The sequence below is a fragment of the Vicia villosa genome, linkage group LG7, assembly GCF_029867415.1.
Source record: "Vicia villosa cultivar HV-30 ecotype Madison, WI linkage group LG7, Vvil1.0, whole genome shotgun sequence".
NCBI lineage: Eukaryota > Viridiplantae > Streptophyta > Magnoliopsida > Fabales > Fabaceae > Vicia > Vicia villosa.
The window spans coordinates 48,758,680-48,775,351 of NC_081186.1; the positions used below are offsets into that span (position 1 = coordinate 48,758,680).

A 16,672-nucleotide genomic window follows, 5' to 3' on the forward strand; every position below is an offset into this window, starting at 1 on the left:
TGCTGCCCAGATGTTTCTATCAATGGCATTGATATGAACGCACATACAATCCTTCCATTAGCCATAGTTTTCACCGTTGAAAACTGGAGCTCTGTTGTGATCCCCTTTAGGTCCGGAAGCCATTTTTCCAATAAGTGTTTCACGTAGCACGGAATAAACCAGAGCTCTTGATGCCACTTGTTAGACGCTAGGCTTAAGGATCTAGAGGGGGTGAATAGATCTCTCAGAGTTTTTCGGATTTATTTCAAACTTAAGCGAAAGCGGTTCGGGATCGACTCGCGTCTATTCCGGACCGCTATTGAAAAGGTTGTATATGTGATAAAACCACAAAATAATTGGGATTAACAATGAAAGAATAGGTTATCAAATCAATTCGTTGCTCTAATGAAAAACGATTAACTTCTAATTTGATAAACTTTGTTTGCAATGCTTTAATAATGGATGAAGCAAAAGGACAAACACTTGGTGATAATATCCAAATTGATTGTGATTCAATGTGTGGTGAATTGTGATGTTTACACAAGTTCTTAATACACAATTTTAACACTTGAATCGTTGATCAATTAGCAATTATAACCAAATACGAACAAAACGTAAATGAAAAGATAAAAGCGATAAGAACACGATATTTGTTCAGGCAGTTCGTCGATCGTCCTCGCTACGACTACATCTGCCCCCAATTCCAAACGGGAATTGGGAAGTCTTCCATTATTATTGAAAGTAGTTTATACAAAGAAGATAACAAAGCGATAAACGATAAACCAATTTTGTCGATCCTTTGAATCTTCTTTCCCCTTAATCTTGAGCCAGATCAAGGTCTTCCAAGAGCTTCACTTTGATCCCTTTTATGCAGTGTCTTGAATTGCTTGAACCCTTGTTCTTCAATCTTCACACTCAGTTGGATCCTTGATGAAGCCTCTTGATAAAAACCCCCAAAATTCACCAATCTTGGAGGACAAAACCCGCAGATTTTATTCACCAAAAACCCCACAAATCTTCACCCACTAGGAATCTTCAATTCCGTTCCATGGACGTTATCGATCTTGATCGCAAACCCTCAACGCAAAAATGATTGTGTGTAGTTATGTTGGAGTTGAGAAGAAGATCGAAGATGAGAAGCCTTTGTGTCTCTTTCAGTTGTTGGTGTTAATTTGCAATAAATGACATAAAAGAATATATATGGGAGCTGGTGTATTGATACAGAGCAAACAAACAATTTTGGCCTTTTTGAGAAGATAGGTTGACCTGTTTTATTGATTAGGTCGACCTAACAGAAGCAGTTTTAGTTGAGTTGAAATTGTTCCCAGTTAGGTTGACCTGTTAGGTTGACCTGTTGAAGGTTTAGGTCGACCTAAAGTCAGTTGTTTCCGGTTAGGTTGACCTGTTGAAGGTTTAGGTTGACCTAAAGTCAGTTGTTGCCAGTTAGGTCGACCTGTTGAAGGTTTAGGTCGACCTAAAGTCAGTTGAAATGCGTTCTTGGGACTTTTCTTCAGTTTAGGTCGACCTAGGAGTGTGGGTAGGTCGACCTAACAGTGACATGTGTAAATTCCTTCAGTTTAGGTCGACCTAGGAAGGTGAGTGGGTCGACCTAACAGTGGCATGTTTGTATCTTCTTTGTTTGCCTTAATTTGAGTCGACCAAATGATGCACTGGGTCGGCCTAGTTGATGCAAAACCATATGTTGAGTAATTTGAGATTTATAGGTTGACCTTGACACAGGGTAGGTCGACCTACATTGTCTTAGATAGCCAAAACTTGATTTTCCTTGAGTCATCCACTTGTGCTTTTGTGTTTGCTCACTTATGATTTTTTTCCATGAATCGAAAACTCCTTAATGAGTATAGGCTTGTACTTACAGATTTTACCTGTGAGTGAGGAGGGAATCATGATCATATAACAGGTACATTGTTGGTGACCGCTGTTGTTGTTCGTGGGTTACCGCTGTTCTTGTTCGTGGGTGACCGCTGTTCTTGTTCGTGGGTTATCGCTGTTCTCGTTCGTGGGTTACCGCCGTTCTTGTTCGAGTGTACTATTGGTTCCTGTTCGTGGGGTACTATGGTTCTTGTCCGAATGGTAGTCTGTGTTCTATTCTAGTGTGTTGTTGACTATGGGTTTTGGTTCCGTGGATTGACATTCCATGTTCCGTGTGGTATACCATTTGGGGCCGAACCTTTGACCTTGTACTATGTGTGTTACCGGAAGTCCAGAGTGCCTGGTGGGCAGCAATAAGTCCCACCACTTTGCATAATAGCATGTTTGTTTCCAAAAGAAACGCAGAAAAAAAATAATAACAAGCATTTGCATGTCATGTTTTTCAGGGATATTCAAGAGTTCATTCAAGTTGAAGATGGACACTCCCACTGATACTGTCAAAGAAGCTAAGAGACATACGCACACCTACAGCTTTTTCCGAGAGCCTTTGACCGCATTAGAGGGTTTGAGTTCGTTGATGACTGCTTTTTGCTTGAAGAGTTTCACAGATAATTATGGGAACATTTTGACTTTGTTGGAAACCGTGGTTGACACTCCTGCTTTGCAAACTTTGGTACAATTCTATGATCCTGAAATGAGGTGTTTCACGTTCCAGGATTACCAGTTGGCTCCGACATTGGAAGAGTACTCCATTATTCTTAATCTCAAGATAAAAGACGAAGTGCCATTCATCGATATTCCTAAGGAAGTGAACATCAAGTCAATCTCTGCTGCTCTTTATTTGAGCATAAAAGAAGTATCCAATAATTGGAAGTCGAATGGAGTTTCGGGGTTCCCTTTGAAGTTCTTAGTAAGAAAAGCTAAAGAGGAATTTGGGAAAGAGAATTGGAACGCGTACAATGCATTTCTCGCTGTGGCCATTTACGGGATTGTGATGTTCCCGAATGTTCCCAATTTTGTGGATTCGACCGCGGTACACCTTTTCATGGGAAAGAACCCCGTTCCTACATTGTTGGCTGATACTTATTATGCCATTCATTCCCAATATGAGAAAGGTGGTGGTGCTATCAATTGTTTCCTTCAGTTGTTGTTCACCTGGTTCTTCTCTTTGCTACCCAGCAAAGGACCTTTTGTGAAAACAAGAGAGACACTCAAGTGAACCCAAAGGATTATGTCACTTACTTATTATGATATTCAATGGCAAAGGTACTGAATTAACATTTTCGAGGTGATTGTCGGGTGCGGAGAGTTCAATAATGTTCCTTTGGTTGGTACTAGGGGTTGCATCAATTACAATCCCGTGGTATCCTTGCGTCAGTTGGGGTACACCTTGAAGGACAAGCCGGCATATCATTTGGTAGCAGAGACGGTTTATTTTGAGAAGGGGTCGGATCCGGAAAAATTGAGAAGGATAGTTGTGGCTTGGAAAAAGGTCCGTAAGCATTATGGAGTTCATTTAGGGAAGAAAGACGCGCTTGCTCTGACGCCGTATGTCGAGTGGATTGAGAAGCGGGTCGGAAACTTGTTGTTGCCATATGACAAAGTTCCGCCACTTCAAAAGCAACCTCCTTTGATCCTATCCGATTTTGTGCCGATAGAACTTTACAAGAATGCTTTGGTTGCCAACTACAGGTTGCACGAAAGAGAACAAGAGACTCTTTAAAGAGAGAGAGGCAAAGATGAGGTTAATGCACCAGCTTAAGCAAGTCGAAGGCGCGAGTTCGAGTCAAGCAAATGCCCAGAGGCGTCCTTACGATTTGTTAAAGGAGGATCTGCATTGCAAGTAGCAGGAGTGTCTATAGTTACAGAGGTCAGAGAATAGTCTCAAGAGGCAGTAGCGGGATTCAGATAAATAGCTAGCGGAAGAGAAGGCCAAGTCTGCTCGACTTGAGGAGGAATTAACAAGACTCCGATCCCAACGGAGAGGAGATGGAGGAACTCATTTTGTTATCAGACGATCCTAGTGCTGCTATGGAGTGGATTTGTTTGGTCCGTGGTGTTGATTTGCTGTTTATTTTTTTGATGTTTTTGCCCATATCCAGGATTGTTGGATGGGGTCGTATTTTGATATTTTGGACCTCTTTTGGGTGCATTATGAGCACTGTGTGGCACGATTATGTGTTTTGTTTGTACGAACTCAAATTCGCAGTTATGTTTGAATGAAATACGCTGTTTGCTGAAGTATTCTCGTGTGTGGATCATTGTTCAATTATATTTTGTATCATGGTTTCTATGTCCTATCTGAAAGTGGGATGAATTCTTGGATACCTGAAAACTCACAAAAAATTCATGCATATCATTCATATGTCATACATGTCATACATTTGCAGGTTTTGCAGGTCTTATATCTTATGTCTCGCTGTTTTGTTATCAGAAGGTGTTCTAAGACGACAATTCATTCCTATCCAACTCGAAGCAATCAGCGAAGACATATGGAGCAGATACAGGAGCAGATGGCTGAGATGCAAACTCAGTTAACTGAACAGATGAATGCGCAGACGACACAGTTTATGGAGGCATTGGCTAACGTCACTAGGGGTCAAGAGGATTTGCGAGTTCTCGTCGAGAACTCTAGGAGAACTGAGAATGATGTAAGACAATATGGTTTGTTTGATGATGTGTCGGGCTGTGGACCTCCGTTTTTTTTGGGCCATACCTCTGAGCGGGAGAGATACGTGAACTGACTCTTTTTTATCGCTTATGCTTTCGCATTTTTGAAAATTCACAGAGTCGCCACCGACCTTTTATTTTATCCAATTAAGGAAAGGTTTATAAAAGAAACAGAAAAAAGACCTTTAAGAAATTCTGGGTAAGGGGGTAGGTTATACAAAGGGAAGGTGTTAGCACCCTTTGTATCCATGGTTATCCATGGGCTCTTAAGTTTGCTTAGCTCACTTGTTTTTCGATCATTTTTCAATTGCTTTAGAATGCTCATATATGGTTTCAAATACCTTTGTAATGATCCTTGTGCGGATGTATACAAAATGTTTGTTTATCTTTCGAAAGATGTTTTGAAAAGAACGTTAACTTTGTAATGATCCGTGTTTGGATGTATACAAAATATTGTCTTTTTGGAAAGTTTTGTTTTGAAAAACAACAGTGTATGAGAATTTTGTCTGTTTTGATTTGAGCAAGCAAACTAGGAGGTCTACCCTGAGTTGTAAGGTCTTTATCCTTATTTCCTTTAAAAATCTATCCTTTCACCGGATACAAACAAAAGGTTCGATTTTGTACTCGAAACAGTAGAATTTTGACTTTGATTTTGAAAAGAATGAGAAGGGATTACCTTAAGAGGTGCAAGTGTGATTGTGATTAGATTCAGATATTTTATCTTTGAAGTTAGTGATCTAACGGTTCAATTTTATCTTTGACATACACGCAGTTTATATTTGCTGGAAATTAAAATGCGGAAATGTAAAGTGCGGAAAGTAAATCTACGCTATTACATCGATTGTGCAGGAAATGTAAACTAGCCTATTTACATGAATTTGACATCCTATACATTTATCTAGGAATTTAAATTGCAAGAAAAATAAAAGGCATGTTTTTGGATTTTTTTATGATTGATTTTAATTATAATTAATGCATGATTAATTAAATTAAAATGAAGAAAAAAGATGAAAATAGATTTAAACCTAGAAATTAAGTTTAAAATATGTACAAAATATTTGTCAATTAATTTTAAAACAAAACTAATTTTTTTTGGAATTTTTGAAATTGATTTGAAATTGATTAAGCTAATTAATACATAATTATACAAATAATTATACAAATAATTAAAACTTAGAGAGAAAATTATTCAAAATATGTACAAAATTAGTTTATAATATATAAACAATATTTTATATAAAGAACAATTTTTTTTATGATTTTTGATTGGTTAAGAATAATTAAAAAGCAAATATATAAATATATACTAATTAATTATACAAAATAGCCTTAATTTAAATAAAATATTAATATTTTTATGCCTAAAAATAAATAAATATTTTATCAGATTAAAACTAAAAAATAAGATATTTTTGGTGTTTTGTGATTGGTTGATTTTAATTAAAATGCAAAATATAGAGATTATTAATTAAAACATGCAGGGGGGTGTATTAAGTGAATCTGAAAAAGAACTGAGTTTAGTTCAAGAGATGCTTTTGGGCCAGAAACCAGGGGTGTAGAAAGCATTTCGTACAAGCCCAGTCCACTTGTTTCTTTTATCTTTTTTTCTGAATTTAAGTCATGTGGGGTCCACGTTTTAAACCAGAACCAATCATGTTATAACGTTTTGCCACGCATGCCACAGCCTTATTGACCATCCAATAGGAGCGAGGGAGGAAGCCACGCATGCAGTCAACCCTGCCCTAGCCTTGCTGACCACCAGAATAGTGTTTTCCGGTTGTCTTCTCCGGCAAGGTGGTTTGCCAAAACTGCGAAAACGTTAGTTTAAACACCAAATGAAGACCCTACCCCCCTAAATCGAGGTCTGGAATCCAATGGTGAGGTTAGTTTGGACTGAAAGTACTTGTATTAAGAGATTCGAAGAGAAACATAAACTCACGGTTAGCAATGGCAACCTATGTTCAGGACGTTAGAACTCTCATGCTAGGGTTCAAACCTGATCTGATGATGATTATAAACTTAACCATAACCATGAGACATGTTAACAACGCATAAAATTTGAATTTGAAATCAATGAAAGTTTACCAAATCGGAGAGTGAGAGAACTCGAGTTTCAGGCCTCTATGAACTTGGTTATGGATCTGAACTTACTCAAATAAGTTCCAGGAAGTGATCTATAGACTTAGTTTGCTTTGAAACTAGCTGCAAATTTAAATTCGAATTTTGAAGTTTCTTTGATTATTTTTGAAAATATGAAGTGATTCTATGTTATGCCTTGCTCTAATTTCGTGTGTGTTACATTGATGAAGTATGCTAGCCTATTTATAAGCCATGGAGTGCTTAAAAACTAAGCTAAAAGCATTGATGAGCTTTGTTGAAACTTTGATTTTTAAATATTAAAAATCTTTGAAAACTTGACCAAGTCTTGCTCTTCTTTACTTCTCTTGCCTTGTACTTCATTTGGCTGCAGAAAATTGAAGATTCCTTGATGAGTCATGCTTAGATTGTAAGCTATATATTATCCTTCCATTTTCCTTTTTAAATTTAATCTTATATGTGATAAAATTAAATCAAAAATGGATAAAAATGATGTGGGCTTTGTCTTGATCGTGGGAGGCCCATTATATTATGGAAATGATGTTTGAACCATGAAAACTTGGCCTCATTTGGAAAAAATACATTTTTGAGCAATGTTGATTTCATGCATTTTCCCAAAATTTAGCCAACTTCAACAAGGTGTAAATCCCTCAATTTTTGTCATATGAAGGAGATCTTTCACTTTTTGGAAACCTCAAAGAGTCCTCTAACCAATGTCTTTGGTCTCATGTCAAAATGATTTTTGATGCTCCTTGTGTGTCCTTTTGAAAAAAGTGTCTTTTTGTTGACTTTGAAAATGACCTGTAATGTCTTTGGTCATATTTTTCAAATGGTGAATGCAATGACCATGGGATCAATTGCATTTGAAAGATAATTGAATTTCCTTCAAAATGAGCTTTGGTTTGAATTTTTTGGATGAAGGATGAGAGAGTTATGACCAGTCAAAGTTGAGTTGACTTTTCAGGCAAAAACCCTAATTTTGAATCTTAGGGTTTTGTTGATTTTTGATCTTTCCTTGATGAATTATGATCATCCAATGATCAAATGATGAATCCTTTGACAAAATATGGACTTTGACAAAAAATTTCATTTTTGACTGTCTGTTGACTTTTTGGTCAAACGGGTCGTCTGTTGACTGTTTGAGCTGCTTACGGTGCGTCTGAGTGAATTGAAGTTTGAAAATTTGTATGATGGTACTTTGAGATATATGGATGTGCATGAAATCCATTTGAGGTCTCAAAAGCTTGTTTCTCCTGTAAAAACAAGAAAACCCTAGTCAGGGACTGTTTGTGTAGGAGACAATTAAGCGTACCTGATTTTTGTGCAGTGTTGAGTCTCTGCTAATCGCGTGATATTCAGAAAACTTCTAGAACAAAAATCTTGGAATTTTGAATTGTGAAAGATTAATTTGATTGATGGTACAAAACACTAAGAATTGTACTGCCAGAAGTTTGCCTGTCAACTGACTGTTCAGGTATTGACGTAGCAGTTAGAGTGAAAAATCAACAGTCAAAGTTAATTTTCTTATTTTGTTGTTTTTGTTTTTGTTTTATGTGAAAAATGAAAGTTTATTTACATGACTTGTTAAAAAAAACACAGACATAATAAATAACTAATATTTACTTTATGCGGGCAAAATTACCGATAATAACCCTGAAAATCATTTAATGCACAGAAAAATGAATATTTGACTGGCAGAAAACACACAAAATATTATCTGAGTAATTAAGCAATATTATGACAAATAGTACAACATTTAATACTGACAGTACAAATATTACATACTATATTGAACAGTACGACGAATAAACGGTACATTTAAGAAATAAGAAATACGGCAAATTTTAAGAATGACGATTGATAACCCATGCTACAAATAGTAACATGTAGATGATTGGGAGCATAAGCATCCCAGGTCCATAGTGTTCCGGGCTATGCAGACAGAAGAAAGACATGATCATAAGAAAACACGTTTCCCACCGCTTCGCCATTTTGTCGGGGAAAAGGATGGATTATGAAGTAGAAATTTGAGAGATGAATTAGAATTTGATGTGAGATTTTTATGAAAAAATGAGAGGTATTTATAGAGATGGAAAGAAGGATAGAGACTTTGGGGAATGATGTGATTCCGTACAAAAGGAAAATTTGAGTGGAAATAAGATTTGAAAGAAAGTGTATGATAGTGTTGGGAAAAAGAGAGATGTAGAGAATAAAGTTAGGATTTGATTTTTGAAAAAGAGATTTGAAAAGATTTTTGAAAATAATGGAATATAGTACAAAAATTAGTGGGAAACAAAAGATAATAATAATCTACTTGTTACCAGTACAGTCTGAGTTTCCTGATTCTGCGCCTGCAAAAAGATTTAACTCTGTACCAATTGTGTCAGTACTATTTATCTGTAAATAAATAAATAGCATGTGTGAAGTAATAAACAGTATTTGGCGTTTGCGTGAGAATAAATTCAACTGCAAGCCAAATTACTGTATAAGAAAAATTCTAAAAACTAAGTATTTCATATGTCAGGATATTTGATGAAATAAAAATCCATGATTATATGAGACTCTTAATTTCCAGATTGGAGTTTTCTTGAAATAAGATGCAGGCAAATTTTGGGGTATAACAGTTGCCCCTATTCAATCTTCTTAAACGTGAAGAGATTGTCTGAAATCTGAAGGTAGAAGATGATTGAATATTTAGATGCCCTGAAAATTTTCACTTACCTTGATCAGAAAAGATGTTGGAAGTTGCATTTGAATGTCGTCTGCGAAATGTTGTTGGCAGATTGAAACATTACCTGAGATGGGCTTTCAGATGCCACCTGGAAAATGTGTTGAGGGTTTGTTCATCAGAATGAATCCATTGATTATATCTTGATGAAGGATTTGAAGTCTTTGTGTTGACTGTTTCGGAACCGTCCAAGGTTGCCGCTTTAAGTTTAGGTTTTGAAAGTTGATCATTGTGGAACCTTCTGAGGTATCAGCTTTAGATCTTTGATGTTAGATCATTCTTGAACCGTCTGAGGTATCGACTTTAGATCTGCAATGTTAGATCGTTCTGGAACCGTCTGAGGTATCAACTTTAGATCTTTGATGTTAGATCGTTCTTGAACCGTCTGAGGTATCGACTTTAGATCTGCGATGTTAGATCGTTCTGGAACCGTCTGAGGTATCAACTTTGATCTGTGATGCTAGATCGTTCTGGAACCGTCTGAGGTATCGACTTTGATCTGCAATGTCTGTTTTTGAGTTGGTAAGTGATCAGAATGAATCTTCGGCTTGATTATATCTGAGAGAACTGTTCATGGAATTCAGGTGAACACTGCATGTGATTGAGAACATCTTTGTTGAAGATATCCGTCTGCCTGAAAATCAAGTTAGTGAGATGCAATGTTTATGATGCATGATGTATGATGTATGATGTATGATGTATGATGTATGATGTATGATGTAGGAATGTGAATATGAATGTGTGATGTATGAATGTGATGTCAAGCTTCTATTTGGGAAAATAAATTTCCGTTAGTCATCTGAATATGACTATATTGTGATTGTTGATGATCTTTTGTCTTGTTTGAGTACCCTCGGCTGGGGAAATTCTTTGAGAACCATGGTACTCTGTTGAAGGATCTTTGACTATCACTTGGGAATGAAAGGTAGCTGGAAGTGCTGATGCCCTTTCAAATGGGAATGAGGAAGATGCATAATCCTCCGATGCACTATCTGACCAAGTTCGGGTGCGGGGATCACACCTTCTGAAGATAGTAATCTGGAACAACCTTGCTGGGGGATAAGACTTCTTTTGAAGAGAAAATCTTTTTGAGGAATTTGCTGAGAAATGTGTTTCTCTTGGGGATTTTCTTCTGATGGAATGATGTCCAGATAATTGGGACATTTCCTGAATGCTATTCCTGTTTTTCCTGGTAAACATCAATCATATTCAAATGCACATGTTCATTCAAAATTATCATTGGGACGTTTACGTATTTAAAACAGAAAAAGTGAAAATAGTGATTTTTGAGCCTAAGCTGCATTGATTTTTTGAAAAAGAGCCATGATAGGTTGATTAGCACAGGGAGACAACAATCCTAGAAGTAGGAAACTGTCATAAAGTTTTGGAAAATATTTATAAAGATAAATAGCTATGTGAAAACAATCCAGTCAAGTTTCAACTCTGCTATTGCCAATCTGTCTTCGAGCATCTCATCCCTCAGTGGTTGGAAGAAAGTGATTGGACTGATCGGTGTCTTTGAGGTGTTGAATCTTGATGGTGAGTAGGCAGTTGAACGGAACATAGTTGTATGCTTCATTCCCTAACTTTTGCCTAGGCTGCCCTTTCAGGTTTTCAGCCTACCGGGATAGTATTCGTTTAGTCTCTAATTTTTGCCTGGACCGCCCTTTCGGGTTTTCAATCCACCGAGACGCTCATTTTTTTGCCTAAGTTGCCCTTTCAGGTTTTCAACTTAGCGAGTTGTTTTTTTCTTTTTAAGCGAAGTATTTTTTTGACTATGTAAGCATTCACAGGGTGTGGGAAATCCTCGCCATCCATGGTGGTAAGCAACATGGCTCCGCTGGAGAATATTTTCTTGATTATGAATGGTCCCTCGTAGGTGGGAGTCCATTTGCCTCTGGGATCACCTTGTGGTAAGATGATGCGTTTGACAACCAAGCCACCAGTTTGGTATGCTTGACTTTTGACTTTTTTGTTGAAGGCTTTGATCATACGCTTTTGGTATAGCTGACCATGACAAATAGCTGCGAGCCTTTTCTCATCAATCAAGTTTATCTGGTCCAACCGTGTTTGAATCCAATCGTCTTCGTCTAGATTGGCTTCTTTCATAATCCTTAGGGAAGGAATCTGAATTTCAATTGGAAGAACTGCCTCCATACCATAGACTAAGGAGAATGGAGTTGCCCCTGTTGAAGTACGCGCAGATGTGCGATAACCATGAAGAGCAAAAGGTAACATCTCATGCTAGTCTTTGTAGGTTACTGTCATTTTTTGTATGATTTTCTTGATGTTCTTGTTGGCAGCTTCCACCGCGCCGTTCATCTTTGGTCGATATGGAGAAGAATTATGATGTTTGATCTTAAACTGTGTGCAAAGTTCAGTAATCATTCTGTTGTTTAGATTTGTGCCATTGTCTGTGATAATCCGTTCAGGGATGCCGTACCGACAAATGAGATTGTATTTGATGAACCAGGCCACCACATTCTTGGTAACAGAAGCAAATGAAGCTGCTTCTACCCACTTTGTGAAGTAGTCAATAGCGACCAGGATAAAGCGATGTCCGTTGGAGGCAGTAGGTTTGATTTCTCCAATCATATCAATACCCCACATTGCAAAAGGCCAAGGAGCCGTCAGGACGCTTAATGGAACTGGAGGTACATGTACTTTGTCAGCGTATATATGGCATTTGTGACATGTTCGGAAGTGATGATGGCAGTCTGTTTCCATGGTAGACCAGTAATAACCTGCTCTCAGGATCTTTTTAGCCATTGTATGTCCACTGGAATGAGTACCGAAGGCACCATTGTGTATTTCTTCCATGATCTGTTCTGCTTCCTTCTTGTTTACACAGCGAAGTAAAGTCGAGTCATGGTTGCGTTTGTATAAGGTTCCATTGCTTAGAAAGAATTTGGCAGCAAATCTCCTTAGAAACTTTCTGTCGTTAATGGATGCCCCTTCAGGGTACTTCTGAGCTTCGAGATATCTTTTTACTTCATAGAACCATGGTTTTTCTTCTGTTCCCTCGGTATTGATCTCATTGCAATAGGATGGTTCATCTTGCCTGTAAATGGTGATCATAGGCGCCTCGTTGTCCCACCTGACTTTGAACATGGATGACATGGTAGCTAAAGCATCAGCTAGTTGATTTTCCTCGCGTGGGATGTGTTCGAAAGTGATTTCTTCGAAGTAAGGAATCAAACTCAGCACATATTCTTTGTAAGGAATTAGATTCGGGTGCTTCGTGTCCCATTCCCCTTTGACTTGGTAGATTACCAAGGCCGAGTCTCCGTAGACTTCCAGGAATTTGATTCTTAGATCGATTGCAGCTTTAAGACCCAGAATACATGCTTCGTATCCGGCTATATTGTTAGTGCAATTGAAGCATAATCTGGCAGTGAATGGTGTATAACCTCCTGCAGGGGAAATGATCACAGCTCCGATGCCATTGCCAAGTGCATTAGAAGCTCCGTCAAAAACCATAGTCCACCGGGATCCTAGCTCGGGTCCTTCTTCTGGTCCTGGTTGTTTGTAGTCATTGACTAGCATAATGTCTTCGTCTGGGAAGTCAAAGTTCAATGCTTGATAATCATCCACTGCTTGATGAGCCAGATGATCAGCTACCACACTTCCTTTGATTGCTTTTTGTGAAGTGTATTGAATGTCATATTCTGTTAAGATCATTTCCCATCTCGCTATTCTTCCAGAGAGAGCAGTTTTTTCGAACACGTATTTGATGGGATCCATCTTGGAGATTAGGAAAGTGGTGTGATTTAGCATGTATTGTCTTAGTCGGCGAGCCGCCCAAGCTAAGGCACAACAAGTTTTTTCGAGTAGTGAGTATCGTGTTTCACAATCGGTAAACTTTTTGCTAAGATAGTAGATTGCGTGCTCCTTTCGGCCGGATTCATCATGTTGTCCTAGTACACACTCCATTGAGTCTTCTAACACAGTTAGGTACATTATCAGAGGTCTGCCTTCCACAGGTGGCAACAAGATTGGAGGTTTTTGGAGATATTCTTTGATTTTGTCAAAGGCTAACTGGCATTTGTCATTCCACCTTTCCACTTGATCTTTCTTCAACAGTTTGAAGATTGGCACACAAGTAGTAGTCATGTGGGCAATAAATCGGGCGATGTAATTTAGACGTCCCAAGAATCCTCTGACTTGTTTCTCGGTACGAGGTATAGGCATTTCTTGAATGGCTTTAACCTTGGCGGGATCAACCTCAATACCTTTGCTGCTGACGATGAAACCTAAGAGTTTGCCGGATCTTACTCCAAAGGTACACTTATTTGGGTTCAGTCGCAACTTGTATTTCTTGAGTCTGTCAAACAACTTGTGTAAATGACCCAGATGTTCTTCCTCGGTGTTGGATTTTGCAATCATGTCATCGACATACACCTCTATTTCTTGATGAATCATATCATGAAATAGCGCTACCATTGCACGTTGATAGGTTGCTCCTGCGTTTTTCAGACCAAAGGGCATTACTTTGTAACAAAAGGTTCCCCAGGGTGTTGTGAAGGTTGTTTTTTCCATGTCTTCGGGTGCCATCTTGATTTGATTGTACCCTGAGAATCCGTCCATAAAGGAGAATACCTTGCATTGTGCGGTATTGTCAACCAGTACATCGATGTGTGGTAAAGGGAAATCATCTTTGGGGCTTGCCCGGTTCAGATCTCTGTAGTCCACGCACATTCTGACTTTCCCGTCTTTTTTAGGTACAGGCACGATGTTAGCTATCCAAGGAGGATAACTTACAACTTTTAGGAATCCGGCATTGAACTGTTTTTACAACCTCGTCTTTGATCTTTTTTGACATATCAGGCCTACTCCTTCGTAGTTTCTGTTTGACTGGAATGCTACCTTCTTTGATTGGCAGGCGATGAACTACAATGTCTGTGTCAAGGCCTGGCATATCTTCATAGGACCAGGCGAATATCTCGACGTAGTCTCGCAGCATTTGAATCAGTCTTTGCTTGATGCTGTGTTCTAAGTCAGCCCCTATTTTGACTTCTTTCTTTTCTTCGTTGTTGCCTAAGTTGATGACCTCAATTGGCTCCTCGTGAGGCTGTATGGCCTTGTCTTCTTGTTCTAGCAGCCTTGCAATTTCTCTTGGCACTTCACAATCTTCCTCACTTTCGTCCTCAGTTTGGTAGATCGGACTTTCAAAGTCATGACGGGCAATAGCAGAATCGTTGTTGACTGGATCCAGAGTGTATGTGAATCTGCATGTTAGTTATGTGAGTGTGTGTGAAGAAAAACATAGCTATTTGAAAGCGAAGAAAGAAAGAAAAAGGATCACAAAATTTAAATATGCAAGCGTCCCATGATTTTATTGAATGCACATGATCATGATATGATAAGCCCTTATAGAAGGACCAGTGTGCTAAGGCACACGGCTTTCAAGCTCATGGTTCGATTGTTCAGGAACCATTTTTATCTTTGCACAATATACACAAAGAAAACAGGAAATGGCATTTACTCCTGGTCAAAGGAGATCACATCCTCAGCTTTCCAGTTGTTCAATCCACTGTTGTGAGCAGGGAGTACCCAGCTGTTCCAGTTGCAGTTGTCTTCTTCATCTTCCACAGCATTGATTTCATTAGTGGGAAAATGAGCCGGTGATCCTTCGGGATAAGGGATATACTCTGCTGGATACGAGAGCCCAGGCTGAGGTATCTCTGTTGGCTGAGCGAGATGCTCGATAAGGCCGTCCCATGCAGTCGGGATGATGTTTTGAATAGAGACTTGTGCATCCTGATGAGGAGTGTATTCTGACAGAAAGCAACCTTCGTTATTTGGTATTTCCCTGGCTTCTTCAAAAGCGAAATTGTCATCGTACTGTTCATCCCATCCAGTTGGGACAATGTCCTTCATAGCAATTTGTGAGCTTGGAGGAGCGGAATATTTCACCATATAGTCATATTTGCCGCTGGGTTCTCCTAGCGTGTCCCATACTTCTTTGGGTGGATTTTGATATTGCTCAGTGACGGGACTTGTGAAACTTTCGTCATTTCCAATTTGATCACCCCATCCAGTCGGGGTAATGTCTTCCATAGCAATATAAGAATTCTGAGGTGCGGTATACTGATAATTATACCCGTCACTTGGTTCTCCCACAGCATCCCACATTCCCATGGAAATGGGTGGAATCTCATCTGGATATGCCTGAATGATATGGTTCAAGAACACTCCTTCATCTTCAATAGCGTTTACTTCTTGGCTGACGAAGTGTGACATTAATCCTCCAGAACGAGGACCTTGATCATTCTTTTGATTTTCATTATCATAGCCCAGGCCTAGCTTGTCAGACTTGTAGGGTATATCGGGAAGCTGTCCCCATACTGTGCAATCACCCTGTTCAATCATGGCTTTGGCATCTTTGAGAGAAGCCATAGTTGTAGTTTGAGTAGCAGGAATATGCTTGGTGGTAGAGACATCTGGGGAGACCACCTCAAATGATTGGCATGGAGTTTCGATGAATTCGTCCTCCAACTCAACATATTTGGAATTGCTTAGGTGACTAACCACATATTCCTCTTCGCCATAGACTGTGACAATCTTTCCTTTTACTGGATATTTTAACTTCTGATGCAGGGTAGAAGTTACAGCGTTTGCCCCATGTATCCAAGGGCGTCCAAGTAAACAGGAGTAGGCTGGGTGAATTTCCATTACGTAAAAGATAGAATCGAAGATTTGAGAACCCACTCTGATTGGGAGATTCACTTTTCCGTATACCGTTCTTGTTGACCCGTCAAAGGCTCTTACCACAACGTCACTTGGTTGTAACACAATTCCTTCGAAGTCAAGCTTTTCTAGTACTGTTTTCGGTAACACGTTCAAAGAAGAACCGTTATCTACTAGCACATGAGATAGAGTGGTGCCTTTACATTCAATGGAGATATGTAGGGCCTTGTTGTGATTTTTCCCAGCAGGGGTTAGATCCACATCAGAGAAACCGAGACCATTGTTCACGGTTAGATTGGCAACACAATTCTCAAATTGGTCGACTGAGATCTCTTGAGGCACATGCGCAGCTTTAAGGAACTTCATCAGAGCTTTGGCATGGGCTTCTGAATATTTTAGCAGAGATAGCTTTGAGATTTTTGAAGCGGTGTGCCCCAGTTGCTCAACAATATTGTAATCACTCTTGCAGATGATTTTCAATATTTCCTCCATTTCTTGCTTTGATGGATCCTCAGCAGTGATCTCCACCGGGGTTTGAACTTGTTCAACTTGTGGCTCTTTGCCGCGAGCGTTGTTATCTTGATTAGGAACTGGGACTCGGACTAGACCGGCAGC

The 16,672-nt window shown here is 39.0% G+C and overlaps 1 protein-coding gene across 1 annotated transcript; it reads left to right on the forward strand.

Moving 5' to 3' along the window:
* Window positions 1-2,347: 2,347 nt before the first annotated feature.
* LOC131618996 (uncharacterized) lies at window positions 2,348-3,595 on the forward strand. Its single transcript, XM_058890141.1, has 2 exons — window positions 2,348-3,087; window positions 3,211-3,595. The coding sequence occupies exons 1-2, from the start codon at window positions 2,348-2,350 to the stop codon at window positions 3,593-3,595; spliced, it is 1,125 nt and encodes a 374-aa protein (XP_058746124.1).
* The last annotated feature ends 13,077 nt before the right edge of the window (window positions 3,596-16,672 follow it).

What these genes read in the sequence shown, in the direction of transcription:
- LOC131618996 (XM_058890141.1), top strand. Translation starts at nt 2,348, where the DNA reads ATGGACACTCCCACTGATACTGTCAAAGAAGCTAAGAGACATACGCAC. An exon ending in AAAACAAGAGAGACACTCAA is followed by an intron (nt 3,088 to 3,210) that starts GTGAACCCAAAG and finishes GGTTGGTACTAG; the next exon opens with GGGTTGCATCAATTACAATC.